Below are 21,109 nucleotides of genomic sequence, written 5' to 3' on the forward strand. Positions count from 1 at the left end.
ACAATGCAGGAGACAGAATAGACTTGGGTTTGATCCCTGGCATGGCAACCCACTCCAGCATTCTTGCTTGGAGAATCCAATGCACAGAGGAGCCTGGCAGGCTGCAGTCCACTGGGTCACAAAGAGTCGGATACGACTCAAGCAACTTAGGCTGCACACATACATTAAGAAAAGACTCAGGTGACTAGCTTGTGTGTTGTCATCCTGTTATTCCTGGGAGAGTAGAATGGATTGGCCAAGATAAGTAAGTGTCATTCACTGAGTTGTTGTTGTTGTGCAGTTGCTAAGTTGTGTTCGACTCTTTGCAACCCCGTAGACTGCAGCACGTCAGACTTCCCTGGAGTTTGCTCAAACTCATATCCATTTAGTCGGTGATGCCATCCAACCATCTCATCCTCTGTTGCCCCCTTTTCCTCCTGCCCTCAATCTTTCCCAGCATTAGAGTCTTTTCCAATGAGTTGGCTCTTAGCATCAGGTGGCCAAACTACTGGAACTTCAGCTTAAGCATCAGTCCTTCCAATGAATATTCATGGTTGATTTTCTTTAGGATTGACTGGTTTGATCTCTTTACTCTCTAAGGGACTCTCAAGAGTCTTCTCCAGCACCATAGTTTGAAAGCATCAACTCTTCAGTGCTCAGCCTTCTTTATGGTCCAGCACTCACATCTGTATATGCCTCCTGGAAAAACCATAGCTTTGACTATACAGGCTTTTGTGGGTAAAATGATGTCTCTGCTTTTTAATGTGCTGTCTAGGTTTGTCATAGCTTTTTTTCCAAGGAGCAAGCGTCTTTTAATTTCATGGCTGCAGTCACCATCTGCAGTGATTATGGAGCTCAAGAAAATAAAATCTGCCACTGTTTCCATTTCTTCCCCATCTACTCATTCACTGAATAGTGGGTCCCAAATTACAAGTTAGAGCTTTGCTGAGGGAAATTATTTATTGGGGACCTTGTTTTCCAAGGACTATGCTTGCTGCCTTACGCATATTTTCTCATTTAATTCTCAGCATAGTCCAGTGAGGTAAGGACTATTACCGACTTTACTTACAAATGAAAGAACTGAGGCATCGAAAACTTTAAATAATTCACCCACAATCACACAGCTTTCTGGGCACTGAGGCAGAAAAGGGAGGGGAGTTTAAGTCTAGTCCAAGTCCCACCGGAGTCTGGTCCCAACAAGCCTTTCCAGCTTCCCTTTTCCCCCGAGTCCTACCTCCTCACCCACCTGCCAACCGCCCGGAGCCGCTCAGTTCTCACCCCAAGCTCCCCACTCCATGACTGTGACCAGGCTCTGCCTTCCACCTGCAATACCCTCCCCACCTCGACCCTAATCAAAATCCTCCACAGCTCAGCTCAGCCTGCTCTGTGAAGCCATCTCTTGTCTCTATGTTTCACCTACAAACCCCTAGTGGCCCTTTACTCATTCACCTGTTCATTCATTCTGTCATTCAGCAAGCTTCTAGGGGGCACCTCTCAGTGCCAGGCACTGTACCAGGTGTCAGAGATAGAAAACCAGATCAGACGCGGTCCCTCCTCTCAAGGAGCTCCCAGCCCTGATCATACCACCTCTGGAGTATAACAATCTGCAGACCAAGCCTGTTGTTCCTATGAGACACTTAATTCCTGAGGACTGAGACAATATCTTGTCTATTTCCATTGTGTGATTTCATAGTAGAGGCTTAACAAGTATGACCATTTGAACTGGACTGAAGAGGACTGACTGATACTTGCATGTATTATCTCAATTGTGTGTATTCTTGCTGAACCTGAGTGGGGTAAATTATTATGGCTACCCCCATTTTACAGATAAGGAAACTGAGGCTCGAGGAGGTTAAAGTACTTGATCTGTGGTCACCACCTGGTATGTAGCAGAGCTGGGAGGGTCCAACTCTGCACCTTTACTCTTTGCCTCACTGCTCTGTCCCTTGGTGTCTGATGGGAACAGAAAAGGAAGGGAAAACCCCTGAAAATAAAGAAAAGGTAACTGACACCCAAGGGTTAAGTCTTTCTCACTACCTGGTATAACATTCCTTGGAAGAGACACACATTTGTCCTCATTGAACATCTTAGAAGAATTTTAGCATGTGACCTTTGCACAGGTGACCAAATGACTGATAAAGATTTACAGATCTATAGATGTCTCAAAGGACAAACCCCATGAAGTGGGTCACAGGAAGAGTAGCAAGGAACTCAGGAATCATGGAAAGGAAGACCAGCCCAAGCCCTCTTCAGGGAACTGGAGGAGAGAAGCAGAAAGAGGACCATGAGGCCCCACAGCCTATCTTTGACCTTTTGGGACAGAAGTCAGCTTAGTTCAAGAAGTACAGAGCAAGGACTTTATCTTTAAGAGATAACCTAAGTGAATAGAGATTAGAGTGACTAGTCTTTTTCTGGGTGGTGGTGTATGTCAATGATGTGGAATGAACCCTTTGTTTCAGAAAGATTATTACCTAATGGTCCCATTCCTCTGATTCCCTGGGCCAGAAAGAATGTGTTCTGATGCCAAGCAGCACATGCTGTGCCATAAACCACCTGCTGCAGGACACTGTCCTGTTGGCACCCTAATGCCAACCAGAGCCTGGGATATGGTATGCTGTGCTGTGGGGTAAAGAAGGGATGGGATGAGGACTAGGATGAGGACTTTGATTGAAAGTTCAAAGAAAGGAAGAAAAGAGACTCCAGGAAAAGGTTGGTTCCAGACTACCAGGCAATAGTTAATGCTTGGGACCTCCTCCCTTGATGGAGCAGAGAGGCGCAGCCCTGGCTGTTGTCATGGGACTTGAATTAGGGGCCAAGGATGTTGACCCTTACCCACTGGCCCAAAGTGCCAACTCCAATGCCCAGAGTTAGGAGCCAAGGCAAGTAATACAGCAGGGTATGAAAGATGCTTGGGGAGCAGTGAGGTCTGTGGCAAACCGCAGAGCACCTGCTCCGCCACAGACCAATCCACTGTTACGCAACTCCTTTGGTTGTTGCCATGTGGGACTGCTGGACCAGTGGGGCCAGAACTTCCAACTTTTCAAGAGAAGCCAGAGTTCTGGGTTTTTATGAGAAATTTGATTTTTAAATTTTGGCAGTAAATTTTTAAAAAATGTAAGCTCTACAAAACAAACAAAACACATCTGCAGACCAGATTTGGCTGGTGGGTTGACCGCTTAAGACCTCTGGGCTGCAGAGCAAATGGGAATGCCTCTAGGAGGTGCCCGTGTCAGGGAAGATGGGAATTCCTTGGGCCATGGCAGCAAGGTCCAGGGATGCAGGTGAGTCATGGAGAATCTCTGAAGCACAGGCAAGGAGCAGGATGGGGACTGATAAAGTTCAGAGGCTCAGTGTCCAGGTCAGGAGGTGCTTTTCTCTCACTGTTTGTGAGCAAACAGGGTCAGTAAAGGATACCAAAGAGAAATAAGTCGACCTGAATGCAGGATGAGATTCCACTGGCAAAGTGGGGCCACAGTCACATTGCTGTCAACACCTGTGGGAGCCCATTGGAGGGTCTCTAGAAGGTCTTGTGTTAGATGCAATTTGAGCAGACCATTCTAAAGTCCCATGAGGCATCCCATGAGGAGCTGAAGACATACAGATATCTGATCAACCATGAACACTGCTGACACCATCACTGAGTCCACATACATTCATGGATTATTTTGTCAAAAGAACTGAGAGAATCATTCTTGGCCCTCAGGAAGCTTAAAGTCCAACCCTCCATTCTACAGACAAGGAGGTCCCATGAGGCGAATTGACATGTCAAGGTCTGCCATGCAATGGATAACTGAAGGGGTGTGGCACTGGTTTTGCTTGAAAACAATTTAGTTCATTATCATGCCCAACAAGAAAATATTTGAGTAGTAAATGCATTTGAAACGAAGGTCAGTTTCAGCTGTAACAAAATGTACATATCCAAAAGAGGCCAAGAAAAACAAAAGCAAGGGTGCAAGAAAACTAAAAATGCTATGCTAAAAAATTTTAAAGGTGGTTAATTATTAGATAAACACATCCTTTATTTTGTCAAAAAGGATTCACTACAGTGTGCTCTTAGGTCAGGGCAGGGAATATTGTTTTTATTGAGGCCACTGAGGCTAGAACAATCAATCAGAGAGCTGCATAAATAAAAAACCTTAGAGTAGATTTATTTCATTTCATTTTGTTTTAGGGATCACCTACTATTTAAATGAAGAACAGAAAACAGATTTCTACGCAATAAATTAAAAAAAAACATACACAGTTAACAGAGCATGAAAATAGAATCATATTAAGAGGAAGCAAAGAGTGATGCTTGGACAGGTGAGGCACAATCTTTCTGTTGGCCAAAACTGAGTGGCAAAGGCTAGATCCTCACCTGAGACTAGCCATCCCCAGCTCTCATGAGGCTGTGTTCCCGAATTCCAGTATTAAGATGACTGATGAGAACTCGTTTTTTTCCCATGAAAATAATATAAATGGCAAAGAGGGTGTGACGTTAATAGGCTTGACCCCAAGACCAAGTTAAGTCCAGAGGGCGCTCCTCCCACATCCCCACACGCCAGGGGGCAGTTCACTCATCCGTCCCCTCCACTGACCAGAGGCGGCTCCAGCCTTCACTCCTCTCTGAAGCCACAGAAGCAGACCCACCACCTGCTTCTTTCATCACTTTGCTTCTCCCTCCTGCCTCCCCGGGGCACTGATCAGCTCACTTCTTACTCCTTCTTTTGGTGATCTCTTCCACTCTGCGGGCTTCCCCAGCACCCCGACATAGATGGGTACCGCAGGCATTCAGTGGGGAACACGCAAGCAGAGGGATCACGATGCAGACGCGGGCACGGTGGCCATGGTGGTCAGGTGCAAGGAGAAGAGAAAAAGCAGGAAGGAGATTCTCTGTGGCCCCTGAGAGAAGCCAGCTGCCTTCTTTTCTCTCTCATCTCTAGACGAGTCCCCAGAGGCCAGCTCTTCTGCTTCTGTCCTTAAATGGCCAAGAAAATATATTGCTAAATAAACTCTCCTATCAAGCTATATCGAGTGGGATTCTGTATCTCTCAACTGAAAGGACCTTGCCTAGAGGGTCCGGCAGTAAACTCTTATTTGTCCTGGTTTCTCAAGCTATATCTCTCAGTTTTGACTCGGGATCCCAGATTCAAGGTCCTTCGTTGGCAGGGGTGGGTGTGGCGGGGCTGGGATAACGGCTCCCTGCATAGATGCCCAAGGGTGGCCCCTGCCCCTCCCCCATCTGGTTCTGCACGCTGTTGTGACTCCAAGTAGCCTTCCAGCCCAGTTTCTCCAAATTCTGACAAACGCAGTCATAATAAAAATCAATCCAAAGGTGAATTAACTTTTCCCAACACTTCAAATTCACAGAGAACTCTGGCTTCAATCCAAGGTATAAGTCAGCCTCTGAACGAGGCCTCAGGGAGAGAGATGATAGAATCCTTATGTTGCATTCTTTTTTCCTTCCCAAAGAGCAGATGTGCACTTTATCAGATGCCTCTTTTTCATCTCAAATCATCTCACTAAATTGAAAACTTTATGGGAGGAATAACTGCCAGGCCTCGCCTAGTTCCTCACCCCAGTCCTCCTCTCCAGTTGCTGACTATGCGTGGAGCCAGCCCTATCCTCAGGCAGGGGGATTTAGGGAGTTTGGGCTCCACACTCGAGGGTCACAGCGGCACATCACCTTTGGCTCCAATTTTGATCTAAGGAATTCTGCTTAATTTCTGACCCTCGTCCCCATCTTATTCCCTCAGGCCAAAGCTCTGGCTTCTTGTCCTCCTTAGTACCCACTTTGCGGAAGAACCAGGGTCCTTGCCTTTTCTTCCCAGTTCCCAGCATGGCACTGGAACCCTCTGTGAGTTCTATTACAGGCCTCTCTGATGCTGTCTGCCTGGCTCTCTGTCCTTACACGAACATTCCTGCCTTCCATCAGGTCTTGGGTCCCAGGCTGGACACCCAATACCAACTTCTGCCTGATGACAGCTGTTATCCTGGGCCTTCTCTCCAGGTGTGAGTTCTGCCCACTGGACCTCACCTCCTCTCGGAAGTCTGTAGGGCCCCTAAACCCATGGTGTCTTTTGGTCCCAGGTCCTCCCCCACCTCAGCCTGCCCCATTCCTGCAGTACTGCCAAAGCAGGACCATTATCACGTCCATTATTAAAATTCCATCTCCTTAATGGCGGAAGAAAAAGTGGATACAGCTGTACCCTTGGTGCTGAGCACAGAAGAGGTTCCCAATTAGCATCTGGTCCTTAAAGGAGGAAGAGAGGGAGTGGAGGGAGAGAGAGGGAAAAGGACTCTTACCAAGAAGGCAGCGTTCAGCAGAGCTGTGGGCAGATACAAGGGGAGTGTTAAGACATGCCTAAGTCACAGTGCAGCTATAAAGATCAAGTTCTAGACTGTGGGAGCCAAGGCAAATTCTCTCTGGAAGGGGAGGGGTGAAATAGAGCCATCAACAAGGGGTGGGCTCAGATCTGCAAAGAAAACAGCTGAGAGGAGCTCTGGAGGAGTGGGAAGAAAGGCTGGCACTTCGTCTCTGGCTTGGAAAAGACCCAAGGACCACACCTAGGGCTTTGTACGAAGGGCTCAGTAAAGTTAAGCTATTGACCATGTGGCCAAAGGATGCCCTCTTCAGACACTCTTGCAAGGTGATCTGGGCTTGCCCAGCCAGAGAGCACCACCCCTGAGCACGCACCTTTCTTCATTGCTGGTTCCCATGCCAGACACCCACATTCAAACGAACAGTCCTAACCCCAAGTGGCCTGGGGGAGCAGAGGAGCAAGGAGGCCACCATGCAATCCTGAGGCTCCATCTTCAACTCACAAGGGTTTGTCTGCTGCCGTCCCTGTGTCCAGGCTGATGCTGGAACTAAAGAGAGAGCGCCAAGACCAAACAAAAGAAGTCACAGCTATTGACAGTTTTGTGGGCAAAGCAAGGCACACACTGAACATGAACACGGCAACCTGAGATGACAGTGGGCAGGACCATAGAGCAGCTCCACAAGTGCCTGGAACTCGCCTTTGTCTTCTATCACCACCTCTCAAAGGTAGTGGTGGGGAAACCAAGCCTTCACAGCTCAAGGCAACAGGGTTAGTGGTGAAGCCAGCAGCTATTTCTAGAAGCAATGCAGTGTAGAGGCTAAAAGCAGCCTTTGACATTAGACAGAGTTAAGTCCTAATCTTGGCTCTGCCAGTAGTTAGTTGTGTGATCCAAGAAAGGTTACACACTTCTCTGAACATTAGCTTATACATCTATAGGTATCAACAATACCTGCCTCACAGAGCTGTTGTATGATGATTAAATGAGATCATTTAAGACACTATTTGGAGAAGGAAATAGCAGCCTACTCCAGTGTTCTTGCCTAGAAAATCCTGTGAACAGAGGAGCCTGGCAGGTTACCGCCATGGGGTCACAAAGAGTTGGACACGAGTAAGCGACTAAACAACAAGACACAATTAGCACACAACAAACAGTAGTTATTCTTCTGGTTGTTGCCATCAAAGAAGAACCAGCATCTAATTCATTCTCAGATCTTTGGCCGACTTCATGACCTAGAGTTTGATTCAGGTGGACTACGGAAGGCTTTATGTTGGGGATTGATAGAGATTCCCCATGGCTGGTGGGATCTAAATCCAAGGATCTGATCAGATGACACTGGTACAAGCCTGGTTCCAGAAACCCCAGCGGGATGCAGGCAGGGTACTTACTGCAAAGGAAATGACTTCCAGGCATCTAGGGAGTGTGGAGTCTGGGACACAGAGGTGGGCTGGGAGATAAGGCGGGAGCCAGCATACAGACAGTCATATGGGTATTATTTCTTGAGCACCTACCATTCCTCAGGCTCCAGGATGGGTGCTTTACCTCCCACACTTTCCCATTCCCCCCTCAATTCCACTTTCCAAATAAGGAAGGAATCCCCTAACTCCCACAGTTATCAGTACAGAGCCAGGGAAGCCCGCCTGACACCAGCATCCATGCCTTTCTATCCTGCAGCTCTAGGATCCAGGATGTCCATGTGAGAACATCTCTGAAAGAGTGGAAACAGACAGGAAAGGGGGACCATGGACCTGAGTTTCATAACTTGGAATTCACAGAGTAAACTTCTTAAAATTGCAAGCAAAACTATGTTGTACCTTTCTCTCAAAGAAGTGCTGAAAATACTCATCAGACTCTCAGAGGGATTTGTGAAGCACAAAATATCAAGTCCAATATAAGGAGGGAAAAAGAAGTCCCCAAGACCTTGTTCCCAAGCTCTGGAGGAGACAGCGGAAAGGATGAGTAAGATTGCTCCCGACAGCTTCTTGTTCCTCTAAGCCAGTGGCCCCAGCAAGAGTGACCACCACATCTCACCCAGATGATGTTTTCTGATGTGACAGAAGACAGTTTTGAACCCAACCGTCTCCATCTCAGCAAGCCTAGGCTGCCATTCATCCATAAGCTCAGGACACTGTCCCTTCTCCAGGATGTCACAAGGAGCCACCACTGCCCCCATTTCTTTCCTGGATGCTGGTCAGTTAGTAGCTTGCCCACCACCAATAAAGATTAGTGAAAAGCTGAAGCCATGTCTACCCAGTGTGGGAAATGTCTCCATGGGAGGACAGTCAGAAAAACCACAGCCTGTTGATGGGGCTGCTCAAAGCAACCCCCACTCACAAGTTCTCTCAAGGGCCTCACGGCTAAAAATGTGTCCAGGAACAGAGACATGTTGGGTCCCTTGGAAGGCAGGGCCCAGGAACCCATGTAGTATGTGTGGGTCTCTCATGGGTACCCTTTAGCCTTTTGTGCCTAAATTTAGCCCCTAAATGCTCAATGGCCTCTGCTTCCTCTCTTTTCTCCAGCTTGAAGCACCAGAGCTCAAATACAGAGTTCCAACTGGCTTGAAAGAAGTCAGGATGTGGTTTCATGAGATCCTCTATTCAGAGGAGACTCTGAGACCAGGTGATGGTAGCACATACCCCTACAAGTCACAGACAAAGTAGGAGAAGGAACTCAACAACCCTCTGCAGGGTCCATCTGTGAGTGATAAGGCCTAAGGAGAGGAGGCAAGTTACCCCAACTTAAGTCTTGGACTCTCTCCAGCTGATTTATTATTTTGAACTCAAATGCCCAAACTGTTGGGCTTATGTGGATGTCCTACACAGATGGCAGGAGTTAAGAGTAAGGTTGGTTCCTTAAAAAGAGATGGACGTGGCCCAGTGGCTCAAAAATAGACAAGGCGGGAAACGTCACCTTCCATCAGAGCCAGTAAGTAATTAAAGCCATTTCCCCTTCCAGAGTCTTCATTACAAAGAGCAAGAAATTAGATCCATTACCCGGATGGAGAGAACTGCAAGATGAGATTTCCTCTCCAAGTTTCTAAACATTTGCAAAGATGAGAATGTTCAACTTCACTTCCTGGACGTTTTAGGACAGAAACAAACAACCAGAAAGTCCCCAAAACGTCAAGCACACAGGCCTTTTCTCCACATCTTGTGTGGTTAGGGGGAGAGGTATCCCAGGATTCAGAAATGGGGTGTCAGGCTCTGCACCCCCACATCAGAGAGGATGCAAAAGGATGGGAGAATGTGTGTGTGCCTGTGTGTGTGTCCCGCTAAGTACTTCCTCCACTACACAGCTAATCCGATTAGCAGCTTTAGGAAACTCTGCAATGTTAATTCAAGGGCCCCATTCATAGAACAGCTTGGCTCTTGCCTGCCCAGAACTCCCATTCTTCTCACTGCACATAAAATGCTCACAGAAAGACGTTCTCTCCCTGAAGAATGCACTCTTGCCTCCTTACCCCCACACATATCCAAGAGGCTGCTGCCGCTTCTCATGGTGGGGGGAATGGGACTGTCTGAAAATGGGCAGCGGGGAAGAACAGTACTCTCTCCATCTCAAGCACAAAATCAGGTTGATATTAACAGCACTGTCAACCCAGGTGGCCTCTGAAACCAGCATCTGTGCTGAGTAAAGGGTGTCATGAATCTCCCTAGTCGTAGGGCCCTGGGTAAGTTGTTGGTTGTCTATGGACCTTCATTTCTTTTTCTGTAGTGTGGGGACTTGGAGCAGAGGGCATAGCTGGGACAGAAGACTGGAAGGAAGGACACTGGGGGTCTCTACAGACACGATGCCATAGTGTTTCGCTGGAGGGTGAAGAGAGGGAAGGGAATGAATGTGTGGGCTGTGGATAAAGCATCGAGGACCTATGGCACCAGATAAGGAATGTTTCTGATAAGGGATGGGGAGCCATGGAAGGGTTTTAAAAAGCCGTGCATCAGTTTTCTCGGGCTGCCATGACAAGTTACCACAGAGTCGGCGGCTTACAAACAGGTATCTATTCTCTCCCAGTTCCGAAGGACAGCACTCAGAAATCAAGGGGTCAGCAGGGTTATGCTCCTCTGCTCTAGGCTCTAGGGGAGAAACCTTCCTCGCCTCGTCCTAGCTTGTGGTGATTAAGTGATTAAGTGGAAGTCACTCAGTCATGTCTGACTCTTTGTGACCCCATGGACTACACAGTCCATGGAATTCTCCACGCCAGAATACTGGAGTGGGTAGCTGTTCCCTTCTCCAGGGGATCTTCCCAATCCAGGGATCAAACCCAGGTCTCCCACATTGCAGGCGGATTCTTTACCAGCTGAGCCACTAGGGAAGCCCAAGAATTCTGAAGTGGGTAGCCTATCCCTTCTCCAGTGGATTTTCCCAACCCAGGAATCGAACTGGGGTCTCCTGCATTGCAGGTGGATTCTTTACCAGCTGAGCTACCTCTCCGCAATCCATGCTGTCCCTTGGCTTGTAGCTACATCGCTCTTCACATGGTCTTTCTCTCTGTGTCTTTCTGTGTCCTCTCCTCTTCTTATAAAGATCCTAGTCACTGGACTCAGGGCCCCCCAAATCAAGGATGATCTCAAGATCCTTAACTAGATCTTAGATCTGCAAGGACTCTTTTCAAATAGGGTTGTATTCTGGGGTTTGGACAGATATAAATCTAGGGGAACACTTTTCAATCTAGTACATTGGTTGCAAGGTCAGGTCCAGGAAGATCACCTGGAAGCAGGATGGGGAAGCAGAAACTGGAGGCAGGGAGACTGATCTGATCAGAAAGAATTACCAATACCCTAAGATCCTAAGTGACCAGCAAGGGGGCTCCCTTCTGGGGACCCAGAGCCCTCAGTGGCTATTTTTGGGGCCAGCCCAGCACACTAAGTGGGTTCTCAGATTCACCTAGGGATAAGGTCTTGGCTCACTTCCTGGTCCAAAAAGACTCCAGCTCCTTTCCCAGGGCCAGCAAAGGCATGGCTACATGCGCCCCTGTTGGTTTGCATTCCTTCCTTCTGGCAACATGGCAGACAGGTTGGTACCACAGAGGACACAGCCTGGGAGATGGGAAGCCTTGGGTTCTAGTCCTGACTCTGCAACTGGCTGAATTTGGGACACAGGGCACATCTAGAAAATGAGGCAGACCAGGTCATTTCTAGAACAAGGACACTGTTTCATTCAGCAACCGGGAAAGTAGCTCCAAGTTCATAGGAGAGACCAGGGAAAGGAGGTATCTGGGGCCACAGTGCATCCCATCCCCCTCCAGGGATTTAGCTCTGTTCCCATCCTACCCTCCCAAAAACCCAGGGCTAATTACCCAAACTTGGAAATGAGATAACCAATATCTAAGAATACATCCTTTCACACATTTGGAAGTACAAAGAGCGGATAAAGGTGTGGTTCCTTTAAAATTTTTTTTTTTTTAACCAAAGCAAACGTTTAAAGATCTATGCAGAGTGTTGTTCACAGTAGCAATGTCTCTAACAGAAAAAAAAAAAAATTACAGAAAAGAAGAAAAACAGCCGTCAGGTCCATCTGTATAGATTAATTCGATAAATGGTAGCAGAGTTGTACATGAAATGTGATCAACCTCAAAATACCACATTAAAAGATGTCCATGATATGGTGTTAAAGATGCAGGTTACACAAGAGGTTGTTAAGAGAAAGTCCTTTTATGTTTAAAAAATATCTGCACATGACCTGAGTGCAGTAAGGCTGGAAGGGATCCAGCAAACAGATCATGATGGGGACCCCTGGGGCCGGGATAAAAGGGGATTTTCACTTTATACTTTTTACAGTTTTGAGCTATTGGACTTTTTTTTTTTTTAACAACCAGTGGTATTAGTTTAATCAGCAAAAACAATTTAAAATATTCCCATTATGAAAATAAAATAACTTTTAGATAGATGCAAAGTCCTATAGGCCCTCAGAGAAAAGTAATCAAGATAAAAATAACCTTGCATAAAAACACACCAGAAAAACTATATATCTCTAGCTTGGGAAGGAGGAAATATCAGGAAGGTTTATGTTTCAAAGGCCTCATGCCTGAGCCCCTAAAGTTCCCTCCTGCACATAACAAATGTCCATCATCCTCTACTTTAACCTTGAACCCACCTAGGTCAGTGTTCTTTCTACAAATACTACTGCTAATAATGAGGAAGAACAGGAAGAGTTGATGTTTATTGAGCATTTCTTATGTGCCAGGCACTGTGCTCAGCACTTTGCATGTATTCTTTCCTTTGGTCCTCACAACATCACTCCAAGGTAAGGATTATTACTCTACCCATTTAACAGATGAAGATACTGAGGCCCAGCTCAAGGATTCAAGTCCAGACAGTCCGAGGTCAAAGCTGGTGATGGTGACCAGTGCTTTGACTACACTCCTGAGAGCAATGCCCTGTGGGAGCTCTTCACCCCTAAGGCCCATGGGAGATGATCCAGGGCCTGCCAGTCTCCATCTACCTCTTCCTTCTCTTGTCTCCAACCTCCTAGATACAAAAGTGCTGGGGATCCAAAGTCGAACCTGTGTGGACTCTGTTTTCTCTCAGCTCACAGCGGAGAAGGAACGAGAAGACAGATACTCAGGTTTTCAGAGCATGAGGCTCACCACGGCAGCCTTAGGAGAGCACCATGAAGGAGTCAGAGGCAGGGCTGCTAGGCTTCCCTTCCCTGCACATCCTTGAGGCAACCTCCCAGACAGGCGACTCTCGGGCAGCTAGTCATTCAGCTGGCATGGTGGCTGGCCACAGCCCAGCCTCTTTTTGAGGTCTCTTACTTAAATTTGCAAGCCTGGGTCCCCATGCTGTGCCATGGCAGATCCCCCAAGGACAGCAGGAGGATTGCTGACAGGAGCCACCCTGAGCATTCGTGATGATGATGCTGTGCAGGTCTGGAGGTGTGAGTGGGGTCCCCAAGCTGGAAAGACCAAGACCCAGAGGTCTCCATGGGTCCCGCATGGTCACCTCTGCCGGCTTTCCAAGTCAACATGTACCCACACAGTTGTAAACTGGTGCAACCACTTGGGAAATCTGACTGCATCTCCTAATAACTTACAAATACCCTGTGACCCAGCAATTCCACTCCTGGGTACATAAACAGAAATGAGTGCTTCTGTCCACAGAAAGGTAGACACAAGACTGTGAGTCGTAGTTTCAGTTATCATATCCCTAAACTGTCAAATGTCCAAATGGCTCTCAATGGAATAATGAATAAAGCAGGGTATTTTCATGCAGGAGAACACAGCACAAGAACCAAAGAGGACAAACCAGAGCTTCACACACAACATGGGGGAAATTCCACAGTCACAAAACTGAGGAGGAGGAGACACAAACACACACTGCATGGGTCCATTCGTGTCGGTAAAATGCATCCATGTGGAGAGAGGTCAGACGAATGGCTGCCGTGCTGGCTGGGAGGGGGCATGAGAGGGAGTCTCGGGGTTCTGGAAATATTCCATCCCTTGGTCTGGGTGGTGGCCACGTGAACTGGACACAGAAAAGTACGTCATACAGCATGTCTGAGCTATGTGAAGTTCACTGATTTTTTGTTTGTGTTGCACAGCTCATGGGATCTCAGTTCCCTAACCAGGGATTGAACCCGGGTCATAGCAAGGTTCACTAGTTTTAAGTACTAAAATAATATAACAAAAGTGAAGTGAGTGACAGTTGCTCAGTTGTGTCCAACGCTTTGCAACCCCATGGACTATACAGTCCGTGGAATTCTCCAGGCCAGAATACTGGAGTGGGTAGCCATACCCTTCTCCAGGAGATCTTCCCAACCCAGGGATCAAACCCAGGTCTCCCATATTGCAGGCAGATTCTTTACCAGCTGAGCCACAAGGGAAGCCCCAAAATACTGGAGTGGGTAGCCATTCCCCTCTCCAGCAGATCTTCCCGACCCAGGAATTGAACCAGGGTCTCCTGCATTGCAGGTGGATTCTTTACAAGCTGAGCTACCAGGGAAGCCCAATATAGCAAAGAAGAAAATTTAAAAAAATTAATCACACAAAACTTACAATCTGATCGACTTCTCTAGGACACCAGTAAGAATCTGGCGGGGGGCGCGGATGGGGGGCATATATGATGAGCTGGAATGACAGAATTATGAAGAGATGCTTCCTTTGGTTGGAGTTCAATTATGATGTAATTTACATACCATGTAAATAACAGTGTGAGAAATAATTTGGATTCCGAAATCCCATTTAAAATTCAAATGGACTTTTCAAACCATACAGGAGAAGTCCCTTCAAATCCAAAGAAGTGAAAATCATAAAGTCGGACACCAAAAGAAGCTCATTCCTCCCTCCTCCCGGCCACTGGCGATGAGGACCTCTGACCTCCTGACAACCTTTGCTCTCTTGCCTTCCCCTCCGCCCTACATCCTGTGTGGAGCTTGGCCTAGTCCTTGCAGCTGCTCATGTTCCCCATGAGCCATGGCAGTTGCCCCCCATTCTGCTGAGCACAGTCCTACTGCCCCCCCACACATAAAGAGGGAGCAGACCTTGGACAAGAAGGGAGCTTATCACCAATTCAGTGGAGGTTGCCATCCCATTTCCCACCCCAAGAATGACCCCTCCCTCAGTATGGAATGTCTTTCTCAACCCTTCGACTCCTTCTCCAATCTGGGAATCCCGTCCACCTCCCCAGGACCCCCGCCTCTGGGAAGCCTTTCTGACTCCCCGCCCCCAGCAATGGGAGCAGTGCTTTTCAGTGTCCCTACTCCCCCTGTGCTTCCTGGGACCTCTACCTCTAACTCTTCATTCGTTTTGCATCTATTTCCTCCACGAGCTGGTGAACCTTTAAGAGACACCTCAGTCTATACCATCTCAGGATTCGGCACTAGACCTGGCACAAAATGAACACTCAGTAGAGGTTTCAATTAATAATTGAGTGAGTGAGTGAATGAGTGAACTCGGACCACACCCAGAAATATGAATACAATGTATTCTCCTTCCCTCCTAAATGAATACAGATCCCAGGGCCTTTGGTGCCAGGAGAAGCTGAAATGGAGAATTGGTAAATTAGTTCTAGCAGAATCTTTGAGCTGTGCAAGGCACTCAGGGGTGGGGGGCTTTGGGGATGTTCTTGGATGCCACCAAGTTCATCAGCAGAGGGGAAGGGTGGTCCTGACAACCCCTCTTCCACCATCACCACCAGCGAGCAGCATGATAGGGCTGCCCAAGCATCTAGCCAGGAACCCAGCAAGCTCAGGGCAGCAGATGGGATGTGGAGAGCAGCGATGGAGGGGACTCCATCAAGCTCCCCCAGCCACAGATGAGGGAATTACACTTCTATTCAGAAACATTAGGCAGGACTCCTGCAGCCCACAGAGGAAAGCCCCAGCTCTTTGGGGCCGTAGACACCAGGTACCATGAGAGCTGCCTCCACTCTGGGCACATTCCCACCCACCCTGTCAACAGGCACCTTGATCATCTACCCCAACTTCTCCAGGTGCATCTATCTTCAATAGCTCCCCAAAGAGCCACCATCCAGTGACCCACAACTTCCTCTGTTCCCTAAGTCAGCCCCTTTTATACTCCCTGTCTCTGCACACAGTCTCTCCTCTGGCTGAAATGTCTCTTCTTGATTCTTCACCTAAGGAACTCCTATTCATCCTTCAAGACACAAGGCAAGAGTGTTCATCCCCATGATGACCTTCTTGGCCCCACTGCTCTTGATTCGTTGTAACACTTGCCCTGAGGAATTACAGTTTATCTATCTACACTTCAGTTTCATTCCGCTGGATTGGGTGCCTTAGTGATTACCTCTGTCATTGCTTGAGAACATGCCACGTGCCAGGCACCAGGTTAGCCCAGTCCTTTTGGAGTAACTCCTCCTAACCCCCATTGACGGGTGTGCCGGTTTCATCCTCATTTTAGAGACAGGAAGACTGAACTTTGAGATGTCAGTGAGCTCGTCCAGGTCTAAACTCTGTCTGCCTGGCAAGAAAGCTCTCCTTGAAGGCGGAGGCCACATGTTACTCCTCTTTCTCTTACCAGCACTGCATTAGACCCATGAGAGGTGCTAAAGAGGGAAGTATGCAGCATCATAACACAGTAGCAGGATCATCAGTTATGCAAGATGAATGTTCTGGAGATCTGCTGTATCACATCGTGCTTGCAGTTTCCAGTACTGTGTTGTACATTTAACATTTTGTTAAGACAATAGATCTCACGTTAAGTGTTCTTACCACAATTTTTTAAAGCCTCAAAAGAAAGGAAGGGAGGGCGGGTAGAGGGGTCACAGGCAGCACAGAAAGTGTAGCATCTGGCACACAGGAGCCTTGGTCACTGTCAGCCACACAGCCTATCATCTCCCAAAACGCAGAACCCTGGGCTTCTTTCTGAAAATGGAGATTCCACAGAAGGGAGGCGTCTGAGTACAGTGGGCAGGGAGGTGAGGAGAACTCAGGAAACCAGTCTCATTACTGCTTACCCCAAGGTGAAGGCACGGAAGGAGGGTGGGAGAGCGTTATACGCCTCGTCAGTGTTTCCTGGCCCGGGGGGGATTTCCACCTGGTTTGTAGGCCAAGCAAGTACACAATACCCCTGCTCCCTCGCCATCTCCCCCCACAAGCATCTTCCCACTACTGATCAGCACCACTGCCCTCGTGGAGCCTCTCCAGGAATCCCCTCCATTTGGGAAGCGCTAGACCCCGAGGCTGGAGTCCTGAGAACCCATGTTGAGTTCAAGTCTCTGAGCTCAGGGTTGAACCTTTGGATAAAGAGGCAGATGGAGGCCTTCTTAGAAGGACAGGCAAACTTCAGCTTCCCAGCCTGCAATGGAGAAGGTGTGGTCCCTCTGGTTTTCCACTGACAGGTGGGCCCTGGACCAACAGGCCAGATACCAATGATCTGTGGTCAACATCTACCGTGTCCGAGTCCCCAGCCCTTCCCTCCACGGAGGGGGTGGAGGGGACCCCGTACTTACCTGTGCTGTGTCCCATGTCCTCCACTGACTGCTTGACCCAGTCATGGGCTTTGTCGATGTGAAATAACTTCAGGTCCTCTTCATCTAAGGCAATGTCTCCCCAAAAGACAGCTGGGAAGGGAAAATAGAAGTGTATCAATTTAAGCTGGAGATCAAAGAATGAATTTACTAGTGGCCCAGAGGGTATTGGAAAAGGGTATTGGAAAAGATAGTCCATCCAATCAAATTTCTCCCTGAGCCTAAGAGATAGGACTGGTAGAGAGAGAACAACAGATAATAAATCTGTGCATCAAAGCCACAGGGCTGGGGCCAACTGCACTGAAGATTAAAGGCCTAGGTCAGGAAAATGCAAAACCAGAGTGAAATATTGTCTCACGTCTGTTAGAATGGCTGTTATCAAAAACACGAGGAAAGGAAGTGTTGGCAAAGATGTGGAGAAAAAGAAACCTTTGTGGGGACTTCCCTGGTGGTCCAGTGGCTTAGACTCTGAGCTACCAGTGCAGGGGTCCTGGGTTTGATCCCCAGTCAGGGAACTAGATCCCATATGCTGCAACTAAGACCCAGCACAGCCAAATAAATAAATATTTAAAAAAAAGAAAGAAAGAAACCTTTGTGCACTGTTGGTGGGAATGTAAATTGGTACAGCTCCTATGGAAAACAGGCTTCCCTGGTGGCTCAGTGGTAAAGAACCCGCCATCCAATGCTGAGGACACAGGTTCAATCCCTGGATCAGGAAGATTGTCTGGAGAAAGAAATGCCAACCCACTCCAGTATGCTTGCCTGGGAAATCCCACTGAAAAAGGAGCCTGGCAGGCTACAGTCTATGGGGTTGCAAAAGAATTGGACATGACTTAGTGACTAAACAACAAAAACTATGGAAAACAATATGGTGGTTTCCCCTCAAAATGAAAAATAGAACTACTATGTGACCTAGTAGTTCCACTTCTGAGTACTTATATAAAGAAAATGAAAACACTGATCTGAAACAATATCTGTATCTCCACATTCACTGCCGCATTATTTACAATAGCCAAGATACGGAAACAACGTGTCAGCCATGAAAAAAGAACAAAATCTTGCCAGCTGCAACAACATGGATGAATGTTGAGGGCATTAGGCTAAGTGAAAAAAGTCTGACAGACAAAGACAAACATCACATGAGATCACGTGATCTCTTTTACATGCAGAATATATATATTCCACATGAAAGCTTATATGTATATAAGCTTATATATACATACATGGTTGCCAGAGGCAGGGAGTGGGGTAGGTGTGGGAGAAATAGGTAAATTATTTTTATTGTTTTTATTTTGTTGTTGTTTAAATAAGTTGAATTTAAAAAAAAAAGAATCGAGCAATTCATAGTGGGAATGAAAAGAAATGGAGAGAATCTGGAAAATCAGGAACTTCAGGAGTTGGAACAGCCAGCCTATTCTTATCACTAAACAGTAAAAGAAAAACTGAGAAGGCCTTTGAGTAACAAAAGAGTGATTAAACTCAGGCTCATGGTGCAGAGAACTGGGAACCCTCATTCAATGCCAGCAGGGATATAAAATGGTATACTCCCTATGGAAGGTTTCTGGCATTTTCCTACAAAGTTAAATTTATCACAAGAGCTAGCAATTTCACTCCTAGAGATCTTCACAAAGGAAATGAAAATATAGGTCCACATAAAGACTTGTACTCAAATGTTAACAGCAGCCTTATTCATGTGCTGTGCCTAGTCACTCAGTTGTGCCCAACTCTTTGCAACCTCATGGACTGCACCCCGCCAGGCTCTAGGAGCCTTATTAATAATTGCCCCAAACTTGAACACAACCTAAACGTCTATCATCTGTTGAATGGATAAACAAAATGTGGTCTATCTATATGATGGAAAACTATCTAGCAATTAAAAAGAACAAACTTAAAAAAAAAAGAAGTCTTGACACATGCTACAATACGTGATTCTAAAAAACATCATGCTAAGTGAAAGAAACCAGATGCAGAAGACTACATCTTATACGATTCCATTTATATGAAGCATCTAGAAAGGCAAATTTATAGAGCTAGAAAGAATAGTGATTGCTTATGGCTGGGGGTGTGGATGAGATCAGACTATAAGTTGCCATGAAGGAATTTTTCCAGGTAGTAGAAATGTTCTAAAACTGGACTGTGGTGATGGTTTGCACAACTACCGATTTGCTTAAAATTTTGAAATTTACACTTATTTTCACCTTGTTGAAATGTGTAACAAAGTTGGCTCAGCCAAAGATGGTTTCCAGCTGAGGGTCCTGAGGGTCCCTCCCACTTTCCTGAAGATTTAGCTCAAGTCCACAATACACTGCCATCTTTTCCTCAAAGGAAAAACATCCTTGTCATTGATGGCATTCACAGTGTAGTCAGGAGCACTCCTCACATCTGAGAGCACAGAAGCAAGAGGGCGGAAGGCAATGGAGTATATTAATAGGACCTGGGAAGACTTCAACAAGCCAAGGAAGTAGCACAATGATGTTCAAGCTTTTGTGCCCACATATCCCCAAAATAATTTTTCAAATATTTTATTTATTTATTATTTTTTGACTGTGTTAGGTCTTAGTTGGGGCATGTGGGATCTAATTCCCTGAAAGTGAAAGTGAAGTCACTCAATTGTGTCCGACTCTTTGTGACCCCGTGAACTGTAGCCCACCAGGCTCCTCCGTCCATGGGATTCTCCAGGCAAGAATGCTGGAGTGGGTTGCCATTTCCTTCTCCCAGGGATCTTCCCAACCCAGGGATTGAACCCATGTCTCCCGCATTGTAGGCAGACGTTTTAACCTCTGAGCCACCAGGGAAGCCCTAATTCCCTGACCAGGTATCAAATCCAGGCCCCTTGCATTGGGAGCATGGAGTCTTAGCCACTGGACCAGAGGGAAGTCCCCCAAAATAATTTTTAAAAGCCACATATCCTTATGTATATTGTAAGCCTAACATTAAAGAATTTCCCCCATGAGTTTAAATACATTTAAAATTTTGTTCACAAGAAGTAAAAAAAAAAAATAGTGAACATTTTATACAATGAAGATTGACTATAATTATAATAAATGTTTCAGAATGTGATTTGGTAAAATAGATTTAACCATCTTATTGAATAGCTCATGCTACATCAGAAAGAAAACAAGGAAATATTCATCTTGGGTTTTATCCACATATCTTGAACTTATGAAAGTCCAGCAACCATATCAGTTATACTTAAAAGAATCACTGTCGTTAACTCTATTTAAGTTGTTCTGAATTCAAAACATTCCACTAAGCACCATGCATCCCCCTAAACAGAAATTCATACAGATAGGAAAAGACAGGAGAATGCCAGGTCTAAGATGCCTTGTTGTTTTTAGTCACATTCAACTCTTTGTGACCCCTGGATGGTAGCCTACCAGGCTCCTCTGTCCATGGGACTCTCCAGGCAAGAATACTGGAGTGGGCTTCCATCTCCTTTTCTAAGATACCTTGACTCATCATCAGAGAAGGCTGCTCTGTGACCAGTCATTTCTCATTTTCTCTTTAGTGCTCAGAGGGTTTTGTACCCCAGGATGAGTGACAAGTGAGGCTCTCTTCGGTAAAACTGGGGAGGGACCACCATGACCAGGGCATCCTCCAGCAGTTTTAATACAGAATCTTGTGTGGAAGCTTTAGAATCTGGATATTCATTCCCCTAAATTCTCTGCACAGTGCACCCCTTGCTAAGCCTCTGGTACCCCTGCACACACCAGTTTGCAAACCAAAGAGTAACTGAGGTCAGGGTAAGGGAGCTTCCTAAGTCAGAGGGCTGCCAAGAAACTCGTCTCGGGCTTGCTCAGCCCGCCTTGGTCTCCATCTGGTTTCCAGCCCTTCAGTGCCCAGCACTCAGGAGTCCTCCTGACTTCAAAGGGAAGGAGTCCCAGGCTGCTTCCCACATAAGGAAT

General features: G+C 46.8%; 1 protein-coding gene across 2 annotated transcripts in view; it reads right to left on the reverse strand.

Moving 5' to 3' along the window:
- TLL2 (tolloid like 2) overlaps positions 1-21,109 on the reverse strand; it is a 136,173-nt gene that overhangs the window by 83,903 nt on the left and 31,161 nt on the right. For both annotated transcript variants that reach the window (XM_043925984.1, XM_043925982.1), the window contains exon 2: positions 17,187-17,297. In XM_043925984.1, coding sequence (XP_043781919.1) covers positions 17,187-17,297 — 111 coding nt within the window. The remainder of the gene's footprint in view (positions 1-17,186; positions 17,298-21,109) is intronic.

This window comes from Cervus elaphus, chromosome 15 (genome assembly GCF_910594005.1).
Source record: "Cervus elaphus chromosome 15, mCerEla1.1, whole genome shotgun sequence".
NCBI classification, from domain to species: Eukaryota; Metazoa; Chordata; class Mammalia; order Artiodactyla; family Cervidae; genus Cervus; species Cervus elaphus.